General features: G+C 40.4%; 1 protein-coding gene across 3 annotated transcripts in view; it reads right to left on the reverse strand.

Moving 5' to 3' along the window:
- The window catches only part of spop (speckle type BTB/POZ protein), a 134,292-nt gene that overhangs the window by 35,370 nt on the left and 81,596 nt on the right, over nucleotides 1-17,326 (reverse strand). For all 3 annotated transcript variants that reach the window (XM_085966281.1, XM_085966279.1, XM_085966280.1), the window contains 2 exons: nucleotides 15,344-15,495; nucleotides 11,762-11,889 (listed from right to left, as the gene is read on the reverse strand). In XM_085966281.1, the coding sequence (XP_085822407.1) occupies nucleotides 11,762-11,889; nucleotides 15,344-15,495 (280 nt within the window). The remainder of the gene's footprint in view (nucleotides 1-11,761; nucleotides 11,890-15,343; nucleotides 15,496-17,326) is intronic.

Genomic DNA, 17,326 nt, shown 5'->3' on the forward strand with positions numbered 1-17,326 from the left:
AGATATTCGACACGATCAAGCAACTTTCAAAGGCCTCATTTATAGAAGAACTACATCAAATAGAATTTGATGCAGGATCCCGCAGGCATTTTTAAAAAAAATGCATTTTTATCTAACTTACAATACAATGAGGCCATTATCTCTTGGAGGACAAGACTTGGGACACTGTCCTATTGAGACATTTCACACCATTGGCAGCGAGGTAATCTTCTCCATTCTGCATAATCGTAGAACTGATGAGGCAGACCTTAATTTCTCTGCCTGGAGGAGGCAACAGTGAAACGGAAGGAACCATTAAGAGCACTGAAGCAGTATAATAAAATTGGTACCAACAAAATACTTAGAGTATATATAATAAGAGGGGCCTGAAGAAATGATGAGGGACAGGCCATGAAGCAGCTTCATACAGAGAGGTCAAGTTATTTTCGAATGATCAAGACAGACTAGGTCAGTAATCTACCTACCTCATTTAAGATTCACACAAGATTAGAAAGTACGTCAAAGCAATGCAAAAATGGGCTAGGGCCGAGGACCTACACCTGCAATTCATCTCGGAAAACACCAGTGCACATGATGTCCTGAGTTAAGTGAAGATAATAATGCTTAATGAAAATATGTGAGAGTGCGCGCCAAGGAATTTGTCTTGCCTAGCTCCTCAAAAGCATCTCTGTGCAAGTTAGTTTAAGAAATAAGTAACAAATCAGAAGCTCTTTCTCTGGTGGGTCCTATCCTACTAATGAGTAACAAAGGAGGCACTACACTACCCAATTTGTCAACTGCTGCCAAGAGTTTTCAAAAGTCCCATGTTCCAAAATAAATAAATTAGGTCCTTTGTCCGATGTGTGCATAACAACCAAGTGAAGGGTCACTTTCTTTGAATGGAAGAGATGCTAGGGGAGTGGATAAAACTACTGAGACAGAATAAATTGAAACTTTAGGCAGAAAGGATAGGCTTGACAAATTGTCCGATCTGCATGCTAAAAGATGGTAGGCAATTAGCAAAATAACAGCCATAAAAAGAAACAGTGTCAATTATGTAGACCAATGGTTTCAAACTGGATACCATCCCCCATCACAGTGCCTGCCAGAAGCAGGTGGGGGAAAAAAAAAAAAAAAAAACTAGGGCTGGAATTTTGCGGGGGGGGGGATCAGCGGGCGCGATTGGTGGCGGGTCAGGTGGGAAAGTTTCTCCCCCCTAGGCGGGTCGGGATCCCACCGCCACGTGTCTTTCCCAATATCGGGTCTGTCAGCGCTGAGCAGACCCGACACGCAGCGGTGGGGGACCCAATTCAGGTAATTAGGGGCTTATTTAGAGCCACTTGAGAATGGTTTTCAGCTCACCTTTTGCATTTGACAGCTCGCCCACAGGGTCCACACTGGTCGTTGACCATGTCCGTCAAGCTGAGGCAGGAGTTCAGTGGCCACTGAATCAGCTGTCAAGTTGGCAGCTTCAAATGTAAATTAAAAGCTTCCACCTTAGAGATATCTTCCCTCAGGCACAAGCTCTTCCTCACAAGCTCTTCCACATCAAATTCACCATGCTGCGAGTCTTTACTCAAGTCCCCATCCAGTCTGACTTCATTACCTCACTCACCATTGACAGATCACTTCTGTCACCTCTATTTCACCTGCCATCTATTCCACTAGCATGGGTGCCCTTTATACTCTCACCTTGGTCCTCAATCCCACCACGATCAGCCCCAACACTACCAACCTTCTCCACCATCAACTGATGCTGCACAGAACAGAGGGCATCAGCACCCGTCCACACTGCTGCCCGGGAGGCCTCACCATGGCCAGATTTACTTCACTTGATGTTGTACACCCTAGCTGCCACATGATGCGCCAGGTTGGCACCACCCCACAATGCATCCCTACAATGCCCAAGCAATTCCTTTCATACTCATCACCATTGCAGGACATTCGTGAACCAGATGGGTTTTTATGACAATCCTGTAGTTTCATAGTCACCATTACTGATACTAGCTTTTTTTAAATTCCAGATTTATTTAATTAGCTGAATTTAAATTCCCCAGCTGCCGTGGTGGGATTTGAATTCTCGTCACCAGATTATTAGTCCAGGCCTCTGGATTACTAGCCCAGTGACATTACCACTATACTACCGTTCCCAATATACCACATCCCCGTAGGTCGAAGTGAGAGTCATGACATTCATAGTTACTTGTTACAAGTCTTCAGAATATAGGCCTTCCTGGGGGCCAGTATGGTCATTACTGCCAACTGCTGGAATCCCAGTTGTTTTAAGCTAGCCCTTTCAAAAGGCATAAAAGTAAATTGGGATCGACAGATCATCCATTCCTACTGCCCTAACACTGGAGCAGAACAATGGCAGCCTCTTGTTCAAGAGCATAGTAATGTCATCAAGTAGCGACATCTACAGAACATAGCATCCACTGCCTCCAAGTGAGAATTGGCTGGAACATGTCTGCCATAAATGTTTACTGCTCTTTCGATGCCATAAGAGTGTGGATTGACTGTTCCAATGAGTTCAGTTTGCACCAGCGTTAGATCGGTTGTGTGCTGAGGCATAGGGATGAATAAGTTCCAGTTTATACACACCACCGTAATGTTGTCAGTCATGACCTCCCCTGTGCCACTATGCATTTTGTTCCTGAAACAGTTCTGGGCCTGCCAAAATTACTCTCAGCCAAGCCTGTTTACATCCTATGCATCAGAAAGGATCTCTCTTCTGGACAGGTTTTTCCTAGGTGGGCTCTGTATCCTCAGTACCATCTGGTAAGGGCGAGCAAAGGATTCCTCTTCCTGATCTCCATCTGATGTCTCACATGGTCATTAAAACAACAAGAGACCAGACTGGGCTGCAATTACCCATCGTCAAATAACCTGCAATGTTGTCCAGGCTCTCATACCTGGGTGAGGAAACAGTGGGCTATTGTTATCCATGGAACCATAACCTAACAATGAGTCATCTTTAGAAGAGGAGGAAGAAAACTTGGAAAAATAAAATCTGGACCCAAAACTTTCCAGATACACATTATGGGAAGGGAATTGTGAACTGCTATCAAAAGAAAAATCAGTGAGAGCTTCCTCGGGTTGTGTACAACAGGTCTGCTATATACAACTAAAAAGGAAATAAAGGTTTGCCTCAGATCATTACTGCCACCATCTTCGAGCAGAATGCAGAGATTGCTTCTTCACCAGGGACAGTTTCTAGAGGACTGAATCCCTGGTGATTTTTTAAACTCCCCTCACACGCATCTCTCCCACCCCCATACCATAGTCGACAAATACCCAACTGTATATGGAAGCTGAATGAAGAAAGAGTTTTATTTTTGAAAACTGAACACACAAATGGAGTCTCGAAATACACGTTCTGGATCCCTAAACTGCCAATTACAGGAATTCTCAAGTATTTCCGCTGGTGTTTCATGGGTTAAGAAAGACGTACTAGCAAACACAGACAAATGCTATAAAATCAAAATACCAAATTTAAATAAACAAGGCCTTATTTCCCCTCAACTCCAAGAACGGCAGTTGCATTTTTAGATCAGTTATGTAGCTGACTGGCAGCATACTAGGAGTTAAAGGGAAATGTAATCAAACATACAGGATTCCACACAACACTTGCCCTCTTCAGCAGTTTTAAAGCATAAAACATAGAAACTAAAATCGAGATCCCAAAGCTGTATAGCTACCCCCTTTATAACAATTATTAGGATTATGAGACAATTTAGGGTGCTACAAAGTTACTATCAGTGGGTAGAGTTTCTGGCTTTGCACCAATGCTAAACCTGTGTAGTGTAAATCAGGTGTGAAGGCTCTGAAGCAAAGTGGAGTGAGGCCCACTTCTCCAGGGTGCTCGCACTCTGCTTCCTTGGATGTCAAGACTCCAGATTCAGGCTGCATGCACATTCTAATTGCAGCATCAGTATATAAAGTGAAAATGCTTTGCACCGGTGATAAAATTGAAGTATAAATGCATGCTGAGGTAAACACAGTTCCAGTAATGCCAAACCCACAGTCTCATAAATCACAAGACAAACTCTTTAAAAAATCATGAGATTTGTTAAGAAATCACGAGTTGCTATTTTTTTCCTGACCCCTCGCTGACCTTTGCCCCTGGACAGGAAGCACATTCCGCGACCTTTACTCCCAGACAGGAAGCGTATTCGGCCACCACTAAAGACACTTTGGTTTAAAAAAGACTTTGGCTGTCACGACAAAAGTTGACATTTCCCCCTGCAAAATCTTCCTCCACAACCACTCCACAGCCAATGCTTTAGGTACACAAGAAACCAGCTCAGTCATACATTCATACTACACTAGCTAACTGTCAAATGGTACGCTAGATTGAACCAATTCTCCCTTTCAACTTCATTTACCACCTTACATAGTTCATTTAGCGAACAATTGTTCCAATGTGTTTTACAGGAGATCTGGGAGTGTTGGACAGGAACCAAGAGAGAAGTCATAGTAAGTGATCAAAGGCAAAGTCAGTGCTGGGTTGAGGCTTTTGAAAGTACAAAATAGGCAATGAGGTAGAAGAGTTTAGGGTGGTGGGGGGGGGGGTCCCAGAGAGCAGTGGCATGGTGACTGAACGCTCTGCCACCAATGGTAGTGTAGAGTGGGACGACAAACAGGAACTTAAAGTGAAGAGCAGAAGATGGATTCTGGAAGGGAGAGCGGTTGGAGATTGCAGAAGCAGCATGGAACAAAGCCATGGCAAGAGCTGTAAAGGAGAGAAATTTTTAAATTGTGCTGGAGGTTAGGGAGCCAATGCAAGTCGACAAGAACAAGAGTGAATGCATCCTTAACTGGGGGTAAAACAACCCTGACTAAATAAAATTTGAAACACTGAAAATAAAATTTGAAGTCATTCTCAACAGCAATGGAAAACTGAAATAAAGCAATTCATTTTTTTTTTTTTTTTAAATGTAGTAAGACAATGTGTAGTGCTCCTTTTAAAACTCCTGAGGCTGATACTTATAAATAAAAAAAGGGCGAAAGTCTCAGCATTGATGAAACGAAACAAGTACTACGTCTGACACTTCTGGCAACTAGAGGCCCAGCCCCTCTGTGGCTTGGCAAGAATGCACTTCTGCCCATTGCTGTCAACTTTAAACCGCTCATGTTTGGCTTTTGGGACATCTGTGTTCGCCTCTTTGTCAGTGATGAGCTTCTCGAGCTTGGTCATTGTATTTTTGGGAAGTTTGGCAAGTTCAGCACAATCCAGCAGCTGCTGCAACACAGCTGCCGCCATGTTACCATCTGCATCTACAACACCCGCCCGGCCGCAAACATAAGGCGCTTGTTAAACACGCAAGTGTGACAAGCCGCGCAGTGCCCTCTGGAACTTATAGTCCTTTGTAGGTTTAGTTTCCTTTCTTTAAAAAGAGAACAAACAACATCTCCCAGCATGCCCGCATAGTATATGGTGGAGCGCGCACTTCCGGTTTGCTCAGCGGTCTACAATATTTCAGAAGTTTAAAATTGAGAGTTTTGAGGTGAATCGCAAGATCGCGAGTTGGGCTGAATTTTCATTACAAATTACGTGTCTTGCTATTAAATCGCAAGAGCTGGCATTACTGCAGTTCCACTTTGGGTTAACATTTCATGGTTGAGTATATTTTCAAACTTCTTCCTCCCTAGAGTATTTAAAAAAAGCTGCACATTTTGAAAATTATTCTTCAGTACTTAGTGTTATTTTTATACCACCAAATTTACATGAATCATAGAGGGTGGTATTTCAACCCATATATTATTAATGTTGTTTCCATCAAGCAGATCAGGATTTTGATCTCGAAAAATAGTAAAATCTGCACCACTTGTTTTGGCAAATATTTCTGCAGAAGTTGTTTCATGGAAGGCACAAACTACATACTTCTGCCACTGATCTTGGTTCATCAATCCAGGGATCTTACCAATTGCACTTGTCATTCAGTGAACTCTACAGATCACTGGCATCCATGCACAATGCACAAGTTTCTAAAATCGACTTCTGTTGCAAAATATTTCCAGAAAATGCATATGAAAAAAGTATATTGCAATTTTAAAAAAAAATCTACTACATTCCCTGAAAATATTCCCATCGGGGCTGTTCAGCCAAATCAAATAGTATCACAGGCTCAATTGGAAATTTTCAGACAGCTCCAAACAACTGTTTTAAAGTCCTTTACTTATGCTTCTACCCAAGTTTTTTTTAATGGGTGTGGGGCTAGAGGGGGAAAAGGGAAGACGAGGATAGCACGATCATACCAACTGTGAGGCACTGCAGCTTTAACAGCAAATCTGTGCTGGTATCCATATCTATACAGTGTTCTGTGGTCTAAAAAGTATGCAATATATGCAACAATGCTTTTAGGGATTTACAAGGCACTAATTTAGTAGGTCTGATGAAAGCCCTAAATCACAAGGATGTAGCCTACCAGGAGGAAGAATTGCTACCTCAACCTGACATTTGTTACTCCTGCATTACATAGTCTGCAATTAATTTAGAATTATAGAATGGTTACAGCACAGTAGGAGGCCATTCGGCCCGTCGAGCCCATGACGGCTCTCTGCAAGAGCACTTCAACTAATCCCAATCCCCCGCCCCTTCTCCGTAGCCCTGCAATTTTTTTCTCTCAGGTACTTAACTAATTCTCTTTTGAAAGCAGCTATTGAATCTGCCTCCACCACTCTTTCAGGCAGCAGTGCATTCCAGATCCTAACCACTCGCTGAGTAAGAAAGTTTTTCCTCATGTCGCCTTTGGACCTTCTGCCAATCACCTTAAATCCTCTGGTTCTCGACCCTTCCGCCAATGGAAACAGTTTCTCTCTGTCTAGACCCATCATGATTTTGAACATGAAAATTTGAAAGAAAATATTTTCCCACTACAGGAAACTGTGCTATCCGGAGGTGAGCTATCCGGCAATCTGGAGCCACCGGCAAAAATCAGCAGCCGTTTTTTATTATTTTTGTTTGTTTTTTTTTGTTGCTTTGTTTGAACAGTCAAGCTGTGCAAGGTCTGTAGCTATAGCAACAGCTTCAGCTACAGAGCTTTAGGGCCACACCCAAGTGTTTAGAAGCTGTTGCTAAGCAACAGTGTTTGTTGTCAAATACGGAGATAAGAATCTCCATATCTCTCAACATTAACTCTGGAGAGTACGGCAGTTTTGAGGCAACAGCAGCAGCTCGGTCCCGTGGGTGCCGGATAGCACAAAGTTTCCTGTATTATGATACAAACTAACCATGCAACTGGCTGCATAAAATAGGTAAAAGAGTGAGAATAGGATCTGAAGGCATTAGTTTAGTGAATGCAGACTCAAGCACATCATTCCAGCCATCATTGTCAGCACAAACATGCAGTGTGCAGGCCACCAGATCATTGATTCAATGATGTAGGATGTGGTTTCTACTTGTCCGCAAGGACATTTGTTGTCAGCATAAAGGCTCCATAGGAGAAGATATTTCTCCTTGTTCAGTTTGAAAGTGGTTGAGATGCACCCAACTATGAGGTAGCCAGTTGAATGCGGTTTGGCGGTCTGTAGAATCGCAGAAGATATGGTGCTTTATATGAGCATCTGCTACCCACTCCACATCAGCGAGTTGGTAGGCATGTAGCATCCATATGAAATATCTTATTTCCACGCACCAGGTATATTGGCATTACCTTCTCTCTTGAAGGCATTGATTCCTTGCTATGGTAGAGTTCCACAGGCATCAGTTCCTCTCCGGCACCTAACACAATGGGGCTTGGCAGCCAATATTCATGAACCTTGACAGCTATTGGAAAGCTGCTTGATCACAAGGAGCGTCAAAACCAAGTATGATGTTGCCCTTACCCGACATCCACACAGGTATAATTCCAGCAAATCTTTGTTGGATAGCAATAAGGAGAATGAACCGTGGCCAACTTTCTTGTTCCAAATCTAGGGTGCAAAGCCCAACTGTAAAGGGAGCCTCAAACTAGTTTTCAATCAGCTACATACCGTAATTAAAACACTGATAAAATTGAATTCTACACTAAAATGGTGTTTAGATTTAGCATTCTAGTACGAGTTTATTTTAACATGGAATGCTATGCACGTGATACCTTTTGAATATAAATAGTGAAGAATTTAAACAGGTGGCAACTGGAAGCTCCAATCATTACTTGAGGGGACCACTAGATTCCCCTTTGATCTCTCTGGTTATTCAATTTATAGAATAAAATACACCTTGAGATCTCTCTTTACAGGCCACGTTCACTCGAATTATGCCAAAAGATTGCTGTGGCACCTGTGTCTACTGTGGAGGCAGGCAAACAGCATATGGTTGGAATAGTGTAAATGACGAGCACTGCCAACAGTAAGTCACTTAAAATTCCACACAGAAGTGGATTTTAGAGCAAAAATGATTCTTAGATCTTCCTTTACAGATAATTGAAATTACAACTGCTATGATCAAGTTAAAGTTGATAAAGCAGTACAATTTTGACCAAACCTTTTAATGCTACAATAGACAGATTGATCCCTGAATGTTTTGATCAGTTATTTATGCATTGATGCCCCACTACTATATTCAGGGTTCAAACAAAGCTATTTTCTTTCTTTTGTTTGTCTGTGCTCAGACGGAGTGATGAGAACCCTGAGAAACTAAAATATTTTTCCACTTTGTGATATTCTGAAGTCCCACATCAGATACATACCAGCCCTGCATTTCCCCGATAATGCCTCAATTCCAACTTCATACCAACTCACCGCCCCCTGCCAATTAGAACAAAACTACATTTTTCACAACTGCCAACTTACTCGAAAATTCCAGGCCAATTTGAGCATTGGGGTTTCGACCTTGCCAAGGAGAAGTTTTCAGACCTTCTCTGCATTATATGCAGACTAAATTCCGAAAAGGCCCAAGGACAATGTACCAAGCTCAAGTCATAGTTCACCACAGCTGGCATTACAGCTGGGTCAACTGACTAAAAGTACACAAATGGATTGGTCAATCCATAATACCTGCTCTGAAATATAAAACTTATTGAACTGGGCTGCTCTACACATTCACTAAGGATTTAGACAATTGTTTAAACCCATTTTCAGAACTTTCCACTTCTGCAATTTTGTGCTTTAAAAGCCAAAATGGGTAGCTTCACATTCCACCGTACAAAACAAAAAAGCCACAATGATAGTACATTGAGTTACAAGCATCAGTAAAGATAGGATTAAAAATGGCCCTCACTAATATTACTGAACGAAACTGGACATCAATCATATCCATTAAACTTATCCATCATTATTTACACACAATGTTGCCACAAACGGAATAGCCCCATTATCCAACTCATTGTTGGTCAAGAATAAAACCTGAATGCGGATGCTCATACTAAATAACAACAGAAAATGCTGGAAACACTCAGCAGGTCAGGCAACATCCGTGGAGAGAAATTTGAGTTGACATTTCGGGTCGAACCCTTCTTCAAAACTGGAAAGAAAAGAAACTAGATCGAAGGCAGGGCTGCGATCGGACAAAAGAATAAAAGAAACAAAAGAAGTAAAAGAGATTAGAAGCTAGACGAGATGGTAATAGGCTGAGATTAGGTGTAAAGTGTACTGGCTGGGCAAGAGATAGCTGCCAGGTGTGAGAGGGAAACAAAAAGGAAGGGGGGGGGGGGGGGGGGAAGGAGTGGAAAAATTACAAGAAAAAATGAAATAGGGGCCGAGGTTATGATCTGAAATTGTTGAACTCGATAGAGAGTCCAGAAGGCTGCAGAGTGCCTAATCGGAAGATGAGGTGCTGTTCCTCGAGTTTACGTTGAGCTTCCGTGGAACAATACAAGACCCAGCTCCCACTGAGACTGAAGAGCGTACCAGCCTGCAAGTGATATTAACATTTATACCAATATGCCCTTTCTACTAGAAATCCCAGTGAATAAACCAATGTTGCTGTGAGTGTCTGAGAATCTGCTGACTTTCCACTTCCGAGCAACATCGAGGCAGCACTGGGGTAGAATAAACAGGTTTCGCCTATTCAATACTTTCTGTATTGGAAGCACAAATATTACAGAAACTGGCCACGAGCAATATCCATGTCCAAGCAAGTGTGGACTTCTTATAAAGATCTAGAGTTGCTGGACAAACTTGCATGGATGTGATTAAATCTGAAGTACCCCACCAGATTGTAATGGGAGCAGGGACATCTGCAGGCTTTGAGGACACCTGAATTTTACAATGTGGCCAAGAGTTGGAGTTAAGGGCGGACTAAAGATCAGACTCCGTGCAGTTCCTGTGTTATCCTTGAGCTCTATCAGTAGTAAAATGTAATGCCAGTTCGAAGTCAAGGGTTAATTGCAACAGCTACATATATACCTGTTAGCCAACAAAAAAAAGCACTACTCGTGCATAAAGCACAAAAAAAAATCTCAATTTAATTGTACAAATCAATAAAAGAACAGTTGGCTTATCTAGCATGTAATTGGGCTTGGCAGTTTTGATTTATAATGTACACCAGGCTCTTAATTTCCTTCTAAATTTGTGCCATAACTGCAAATTAGTTTCCTTAATATACTATTGTGAAAATCATGACATCATTATTCTGCTGCAATAAAGTCACAATAGTTTCTCAAATACTGAGCCTATACAGCCCAGATTTAGCTTGTTCTGCTATTTAAATTAAAGTGAGTTTAGTATACTTTATAAAATAATTTAAATGGCAGCGAGCACAATACTGTAATTTAATTTTAGCCATTGAGATGACATCCATAAGCTGCCTGATATATAACCTTATGATTTACAACATCTAAACTCCTTGGTTAATTGATGCCAATGTTATTCAATTATTCAATATTCTATCTTGTATATTTTCAGTTAGGTTTATCCAAGACATCTGCTTGCATAATTCAGTACAGGAAACTTTGGTTTATCCGGAGGTTGTATGTCCGGAAACCTCGATCTAACGGCAGAAATCAGCAGCCGTTTTGGTTAGTTTTTTTTTCTTCTCCTAGATTTTTTTTTTTTTTATAAAACAGTCAGGCTCTGGAAAGCATCTCTGTAGCTTAGCAACAGCTTCAGAGACGCTTCCAAGGTACGGGCCGAGTGTTTACAAGCTGTTGCTAAGCAACAGTGTTTGTTGTCAGATACAGAGATGAAAACCTCCGTATCCTTCAACATTAGCGCTGGTCTATCCGGAAGTTTTGATAGATCGGCAGCAGCTCGGTCCCGTCGGTGCCGGATATCGCGAAGTTTCCTGTATAACATTGACTATTTGGGAACATAGCTGATTTTTGATGCAATTTTCCAAGACTGATCACCTTGTAATTTAAGATCCTGAATACAGCAAATCGACCATAACACAATCCTTCTACAGTTCCAAAGAGATAGATGTACACTCTGCATTGAATCTATCGGAGGACCTTCCAGTCACCTCTTTCAGCAACTCATCAAACCATCTGAAAAAGGCAAGGGCTCCAATATAGCAGAGTGGCTCACAGTAGAGGTCGAACAATCACAAATTGATCACAGCCAGAAGTAAAAAGCACAATTGTTAAATAATTATTTGCAGGGAGTAATCAGACAGTAATTGAAAATGCACTATTTCTTCATAATGACCAAGATGTTTACCATCGTTATTGTGCACAGTAGTTTGCAGAATACTTCTCAAAGTACATTAACTTGAGATCAGGACTTCTTTCTCATTCATCTCTCAACAACAGCACTTTGTTACCAGTCTGTTACCCCATGGGACTAATTCTGCTAGCTGTCTCTTATAATGCAGTAAACATCTTAGAACAGTCCAAGTCAATCATGCTTGTTAAGAACTTACTTCACAGAACAATGTGAGTTTGTCATCAGGAAGGAGTCCATTGGCCTCATCTAATAGGAAATCTCGTCGAATAAATTTCTTGAAACCCCAGTCTTTTCCTTGCACAAACCGATATGCTCGCTGGCTCTCTGCAAAACAAAATCAGATCCGTTCTACTTAGCTCAAGTTGTCACACTGCAAAATAGATCAATCCTAGAAAGAGATTGCCAGCCTTCTACTATTTACATCCATCAACTTCGATTTCAGCAGAACAGTTTTAGCCACTTAGACAATATCCTGTACCTGGGTTTGGTCACATGATACAAGACATTATATACATGGATTCTAGGTGAAGGAAAAATGGCAGACACTAAAGACATCAGCTTATTAGATTATGAAGCTGATAATGTTAAAGGCCATACTTGAATTTTAAGCATTTTAAAATTATAATTACAACTTTTGGTGCATCAGTAAACCCACCTCTACAAATAACGTGGGTCTACTTTGTACCTGATTTACGGAAAGAAAAATTCAGCTAAAAAGCGAACACCATAAACATACTGTAATAGCTCAACAGGACAGTGATGCAAATATAGTGATATAAATACCAAATTGAACCTTTTTTTAAAAATGTCTACAGGATTTTTAAAATTCTGCTATATGAATTACAATCTACTCTTAGAAGCTTGTTATGCTATAACCTTATTTTCCAATTAAGAGTTTAACAAAGTCTGTATCTGAGCTGATCTACCAAAATATGCAAATTAAATATGGAAGTAATCCTGTAAGTTGAATAATTAAATCTTTGTGGTAATCAAAATGCCCATTTCACAGATCATGTTTCAGACCATTGTCATGCCTGCAGCTGATGGTTAATCATGATGAACTATAGGTTTTGCTTAATTATAGCAAATTATTGATGAATATTAACGTTGTAAAGAATCAGTTAACACAAATGTCTTTCACTTCTGGAACCTAGTTTCATGTCCAGCCCAAAGCGATAGGATGAAAGTCAATTTTGCTACAGGCTATAAAGGTCCTTTGTGAAATGAATTGAGGCAGTCTCAATCCAGTCCCTAGTGAGCATGGACTCCGTGCAAAATTGCCACTACTTTGGCATTAAGTGGTACTAAGAGACAACAACATGGCTGGTGTAGAAAATGAGAAGTATCAAGACTGATGGAGGAGGAGGCCCTCTTGTAAAGTAAAACTGAAGCACATTACTGAAGCAGGGTAAAGTGGTTTACTCTACTGCTAAAAAGTGTTATGCCAGAGCTGGAGTGCTTGATACCAATACTGGGTGCCCCAAATCAAAGTGTTCCATTTCTCAGTCCCAACAACTCCCACCTTAATAATGCCAAAAAAAAACACTAATTTTCCCTAGGTAGTGGAAAACTTGAGAATACCGGGGAAGTGAGGACAAGAAAGTGAAAGTTTGTCTTGTTAAAGAAATACTAACCAAGGTGCACTGCGTAAGACAGCATGTGTTTATTTTTAAACAATGAGACCCCAAGCCATAAGGCCTCAATGGAATATTAACAACTGTGATGTAGTATTATAGGAATGAAGTTAATGCAAATCTTGTGCATGGTGTAAAAACAGGGGAAACTTTATTCAGGGGCGAATGTCTAGAGTAATTAAGCTGCAGTAACAGCCTGCTAAATGCATCAATAATGCACACTACTAAATCATGATACTGTATGGAGATGTGAAATCTTGGGGATGAGCAAGTGGGTTGACTCTCCATACAAGAATGAGCTTTCATTAAACATTGAATTTCTCTTAAAATGTCATGATTTTAAAATGGGATTGCCTGATAGCTCAAATGTCAACTGGTTCTCACTCCCAAATAGAAATGATGGAAATCAAATAAAAAGTGAAATGTTGAAAATTTACAATAGGTTCTTCAGCATCTGAGAAAAGACAAATTAATCTTTTGGGTGAAGAATTTTTATTAGTTCTCCACGTAAAATTCTAACTTGTCTTTTCCTTTTCCAGATAGTGACAGATCATCCACTGCTTATTTTTCAGCATTTTCTATTAAAAGGTTAGAGCTGTTTGACTCTCAGGAATGCCAATCACTTAAACTGTTCAATTGTGCAATTTTTGTCAGGCACTGATGGTGTACGAGACAAATCATCCTGTGAAAATGAGGTGTTCCAGAGTGCAACTTGTCCACGCCAACCTCATTGCCTGCAAGCCAACCATGAAGCTTACACTGAAGTCCATGGTTCAGCCCTTCCACTCTCCCAGTAGGGAGCCTGGCAAAAGAATCAAATTGAGAGATTTCTCCCGCTCTCAAAGGGAGCTGATTTTGTTTTGTTATGTTTTTAAGTTACTGGGATGCAAGCTTTCCTCCTCAAAGTAAACTTTAAAAAGTGAGCAATACTCAAAGATCTCCACCTCTTTGGTGTTGATGGGTAATTCTGAAAATAATTTTTAATATAATTCAAATGGGATGAGAAGTACATGTAGACATGCTATAAAGAACAAAAGCGCTACATTTCTTTTATGCTTAGCTCTTACAACAGATGAGGATGTCTTTCGCTAACCTTCCTTCTAATCTTTATATTTAAAACCAAAATGGTTGGGGGTAGCCCGCCTTCAGTTTGGCTGGTCCTGTAGCATTTAGTGGGTGCCTTTGTCAGTGCAGTAGCAGACTTGGTATTGACCAGAGTCTTTGCTACGTCTCACACAATACAAAACCAGGATGAGGCTACAGGGAGCACCAAACGTGCAGCTTCCTCCCCAACATAGCAGCTGAAGTTGGAAGCCCAGTCAAACAGTGGTGGTTCTTCTCTACAATTTTTATTTGAAGAGGCTGTAAAACAGTGCTGCCAGCAGCAGAATCATTATGCAGCCAATGATTTCTTCCAACGACTGAATCTAGGCAGGATTCCTCATTAATATAAACTTCAGCTAGAGCCACATTTTCCTGGCTCAGCAATTTCTATGCTATTATAGAGCGAAGGCTAATGGAGTGTTGTGGCTTTCTTGTCTTTTTATTGCAGTTGTGGGCACTGTGTATTTGCTGAAACTTCCAGGTCTCAAGTGACAAAAGTGTTTTAACTTGGACACAAATGCATGATTTCAGTAAATCTATTTTCAAAAAGGAAGAAAATCAGATGACAGAAAGCCTTATTTTTAATATGGGGGGGGGGGGGGGAGCATATTTTTCTGTTGACAGTAGATGCACACGGATATGAAAACAATCCTTGGATAAGAAATTTATTCAAAGGAATCAAGTCTGATGAGAGTAAGTGAATTGCAAATTTCATATATCATGCCATTTTAAAAAGTTATACATTACTCTGCAACAAATTGTAGATCGGATAGGGGGGCATTAAAACTGTTTTTGGCAAACCATCTTTTGCAAGGACTCCAGCCTCAAACAAAAAGGTAATCTGGACAAACCCAAATTTCCAGCTTGCAGCCGATAGGTTTCTTTTTTAAAAATAGGGGCTGGCTGGTGAGGGGAGAAAATGACAGGGAAGGGGAAACATTGGTCATAAATAGTTCTTCCTTTAGACCAGTTTGCACAACTGAATAGAACTGCATTTAAATGCTGAGCCTGTATCTGAAGCATACTGTCACTTCACTTACCCATTGCCTTAGTTTCTTCACCTTTTGCGTTCAGAATGGAGAATTTAAATTTTGCTCTGACTTCACTTTTTGGACAGCTGACTAGCAGCAGGTAGAGTGATAGGTAATCTTTACTTTCCTCATCTAAACCCTTAGGGTTCACTCGGAGGCACCTTAAATATACATAAAAAATGAAATGTGTTAAAAAGAAAATGAATGAATCACATACAGGCTAAAAAAAATTAAAAGAGCATTTAGATGCAGGATTGGCCTGTCCCATTTTTTCTCTCCATGCCTTTACCATAACTACATCTAGTTATTGTATATGAAAGAACAGCTCATTTTTAAAAAGGATGGTCTCTCTCTTTCTCTCTCACACATTACTACTACTGTTCAACAATTGCTGTGCTGTACTTCAGGCCAGGACTTCTCGACCACCTTTTAACTACACTTTCCAAACCATTTGAATGCAGCAACTATCCCCAGTACTGCTACTAAAATAAGAGAAGCCAAGAAATGTTCCTATGTCTAAAGTCATAGTTAAATATATTCAGCATGTCTCCAGTGCCCTCCTTTCCTCAACTTATAATTTATAGCATTTTACCATGAATGTGTCATACTTACCATTCCCCCTGTAATTATCGCACAGCACTGGAGACATTTAATCACTTTGGATGAGGCAAGTTGCTTTTCAGCTCAGGTGGACAGAAAAGCAGAGCAACTCTCCTCCTTTGTGACCATTTTTATCCAATTTATCCCTGCAGTTCCAAGCCTTAATGCCAATTAGCTTTCTGTCTATTGCCACTCATTTCACCTCCTCCCCAACCCTGCTCTAGTTCACCATCTATTACAAAATAAGTGCTTTTAAGTACTCATATGCTATTGTTAAAGTTACTAGCAAGTGAAAAGCTTAATGGGTGAATTCAAAGAAAAAAAAAATCTTGTTTGCCAAGTGCAAACTTAAAATAAAAAAATCTGGTAAGCACTTTAATGCCATGAAAACAGAACTGCTCACAATACTGTTCTATGTGCCTCCACTTGCCCTTGAGTATAGTCACTCGAGTTGGCAGGACGCATGGACAATACTAAAATGTATATTAAACAAAGTAGAGGATACTCACATCACCATGTAAATTTGTAAGCATCTTAAAAAGTGAAATATCTATAAAGCAGGTTCGGAACACAGGTAAAATTCACCTGTCTACAGTGCAGTAGAGCAACTTGTAAAGCTTTAGGATTTCAGTGTAGTGAGCTTTTGTAGTTTTATTGAACAGTGTTAAAATGTTGGCATGTTGAATAGAACAGTTGGAAATTCTTATAAAATGAGTGTTGAGTCTTAGTATATTTGCATCAAATTACATTTCCACTTAATAGGCTTAAGACGACAATTGATGATGGATGACCTATTGCAATATAATTACTCCAGTTTCTTCTAATTAGTTACAGGTCCGGTTGGAAATTGCTGCAGCTTTGTCAGAACCTTTGACTGCTTGGAATTAAATGTTGCATTAATAATGGTTTTAATATACATCACTGTAGGTGACAGATCATGTCTACAAGCAATGCAATGATTGAAGATAATCTCTAGGTCAAGATATCATGACACTGGTCAAGCCAAACAAATGCAAATACTTTTCCCACCAAGATTATGGAGACAGTGTGGTCTTTAACTGTACAGAATCACTAATAATGCAGTTGCACCTCCAACCTGTCAATTTCTCCCTTTTTTCCTGCCATTATTTAAGCAGCAACTGCCAGTAACCTACCAAGCCCACCATTTTGAAGCTCTCCAGAAGAAAGGAGCTACACCTGTGCATTTTCATTTGGCTGTGCTTTGCAAGTAGCATATGGTAGAGTGGAAAGTGATCGTCTTGAACACAATAGTAAGCCTGGCCCAGAGAAAGGGTCAGGACAACAATAAATGGTTTAGGGATGTGCTAGACCAAGTCCTGTAAATTAAAAAGTTTGACGGGCTAAGGGTTCATTCTTGTTGTTCAAAAAATG

This window comes from Somniosus microcephalus, chromosome 24, assembly GCF_052327205.1.
Source record: "Somniosus microcephalus isolate GS21.2 chromosome 24, FLI_Smic_1.0, whole genome shotgun sequence".
NCBI lineage: Eukaryota > Metazoa > Chordata > Chondrichthyes > Squaliformes > Somniosidae > Somniosus > Somniosus microcephalus.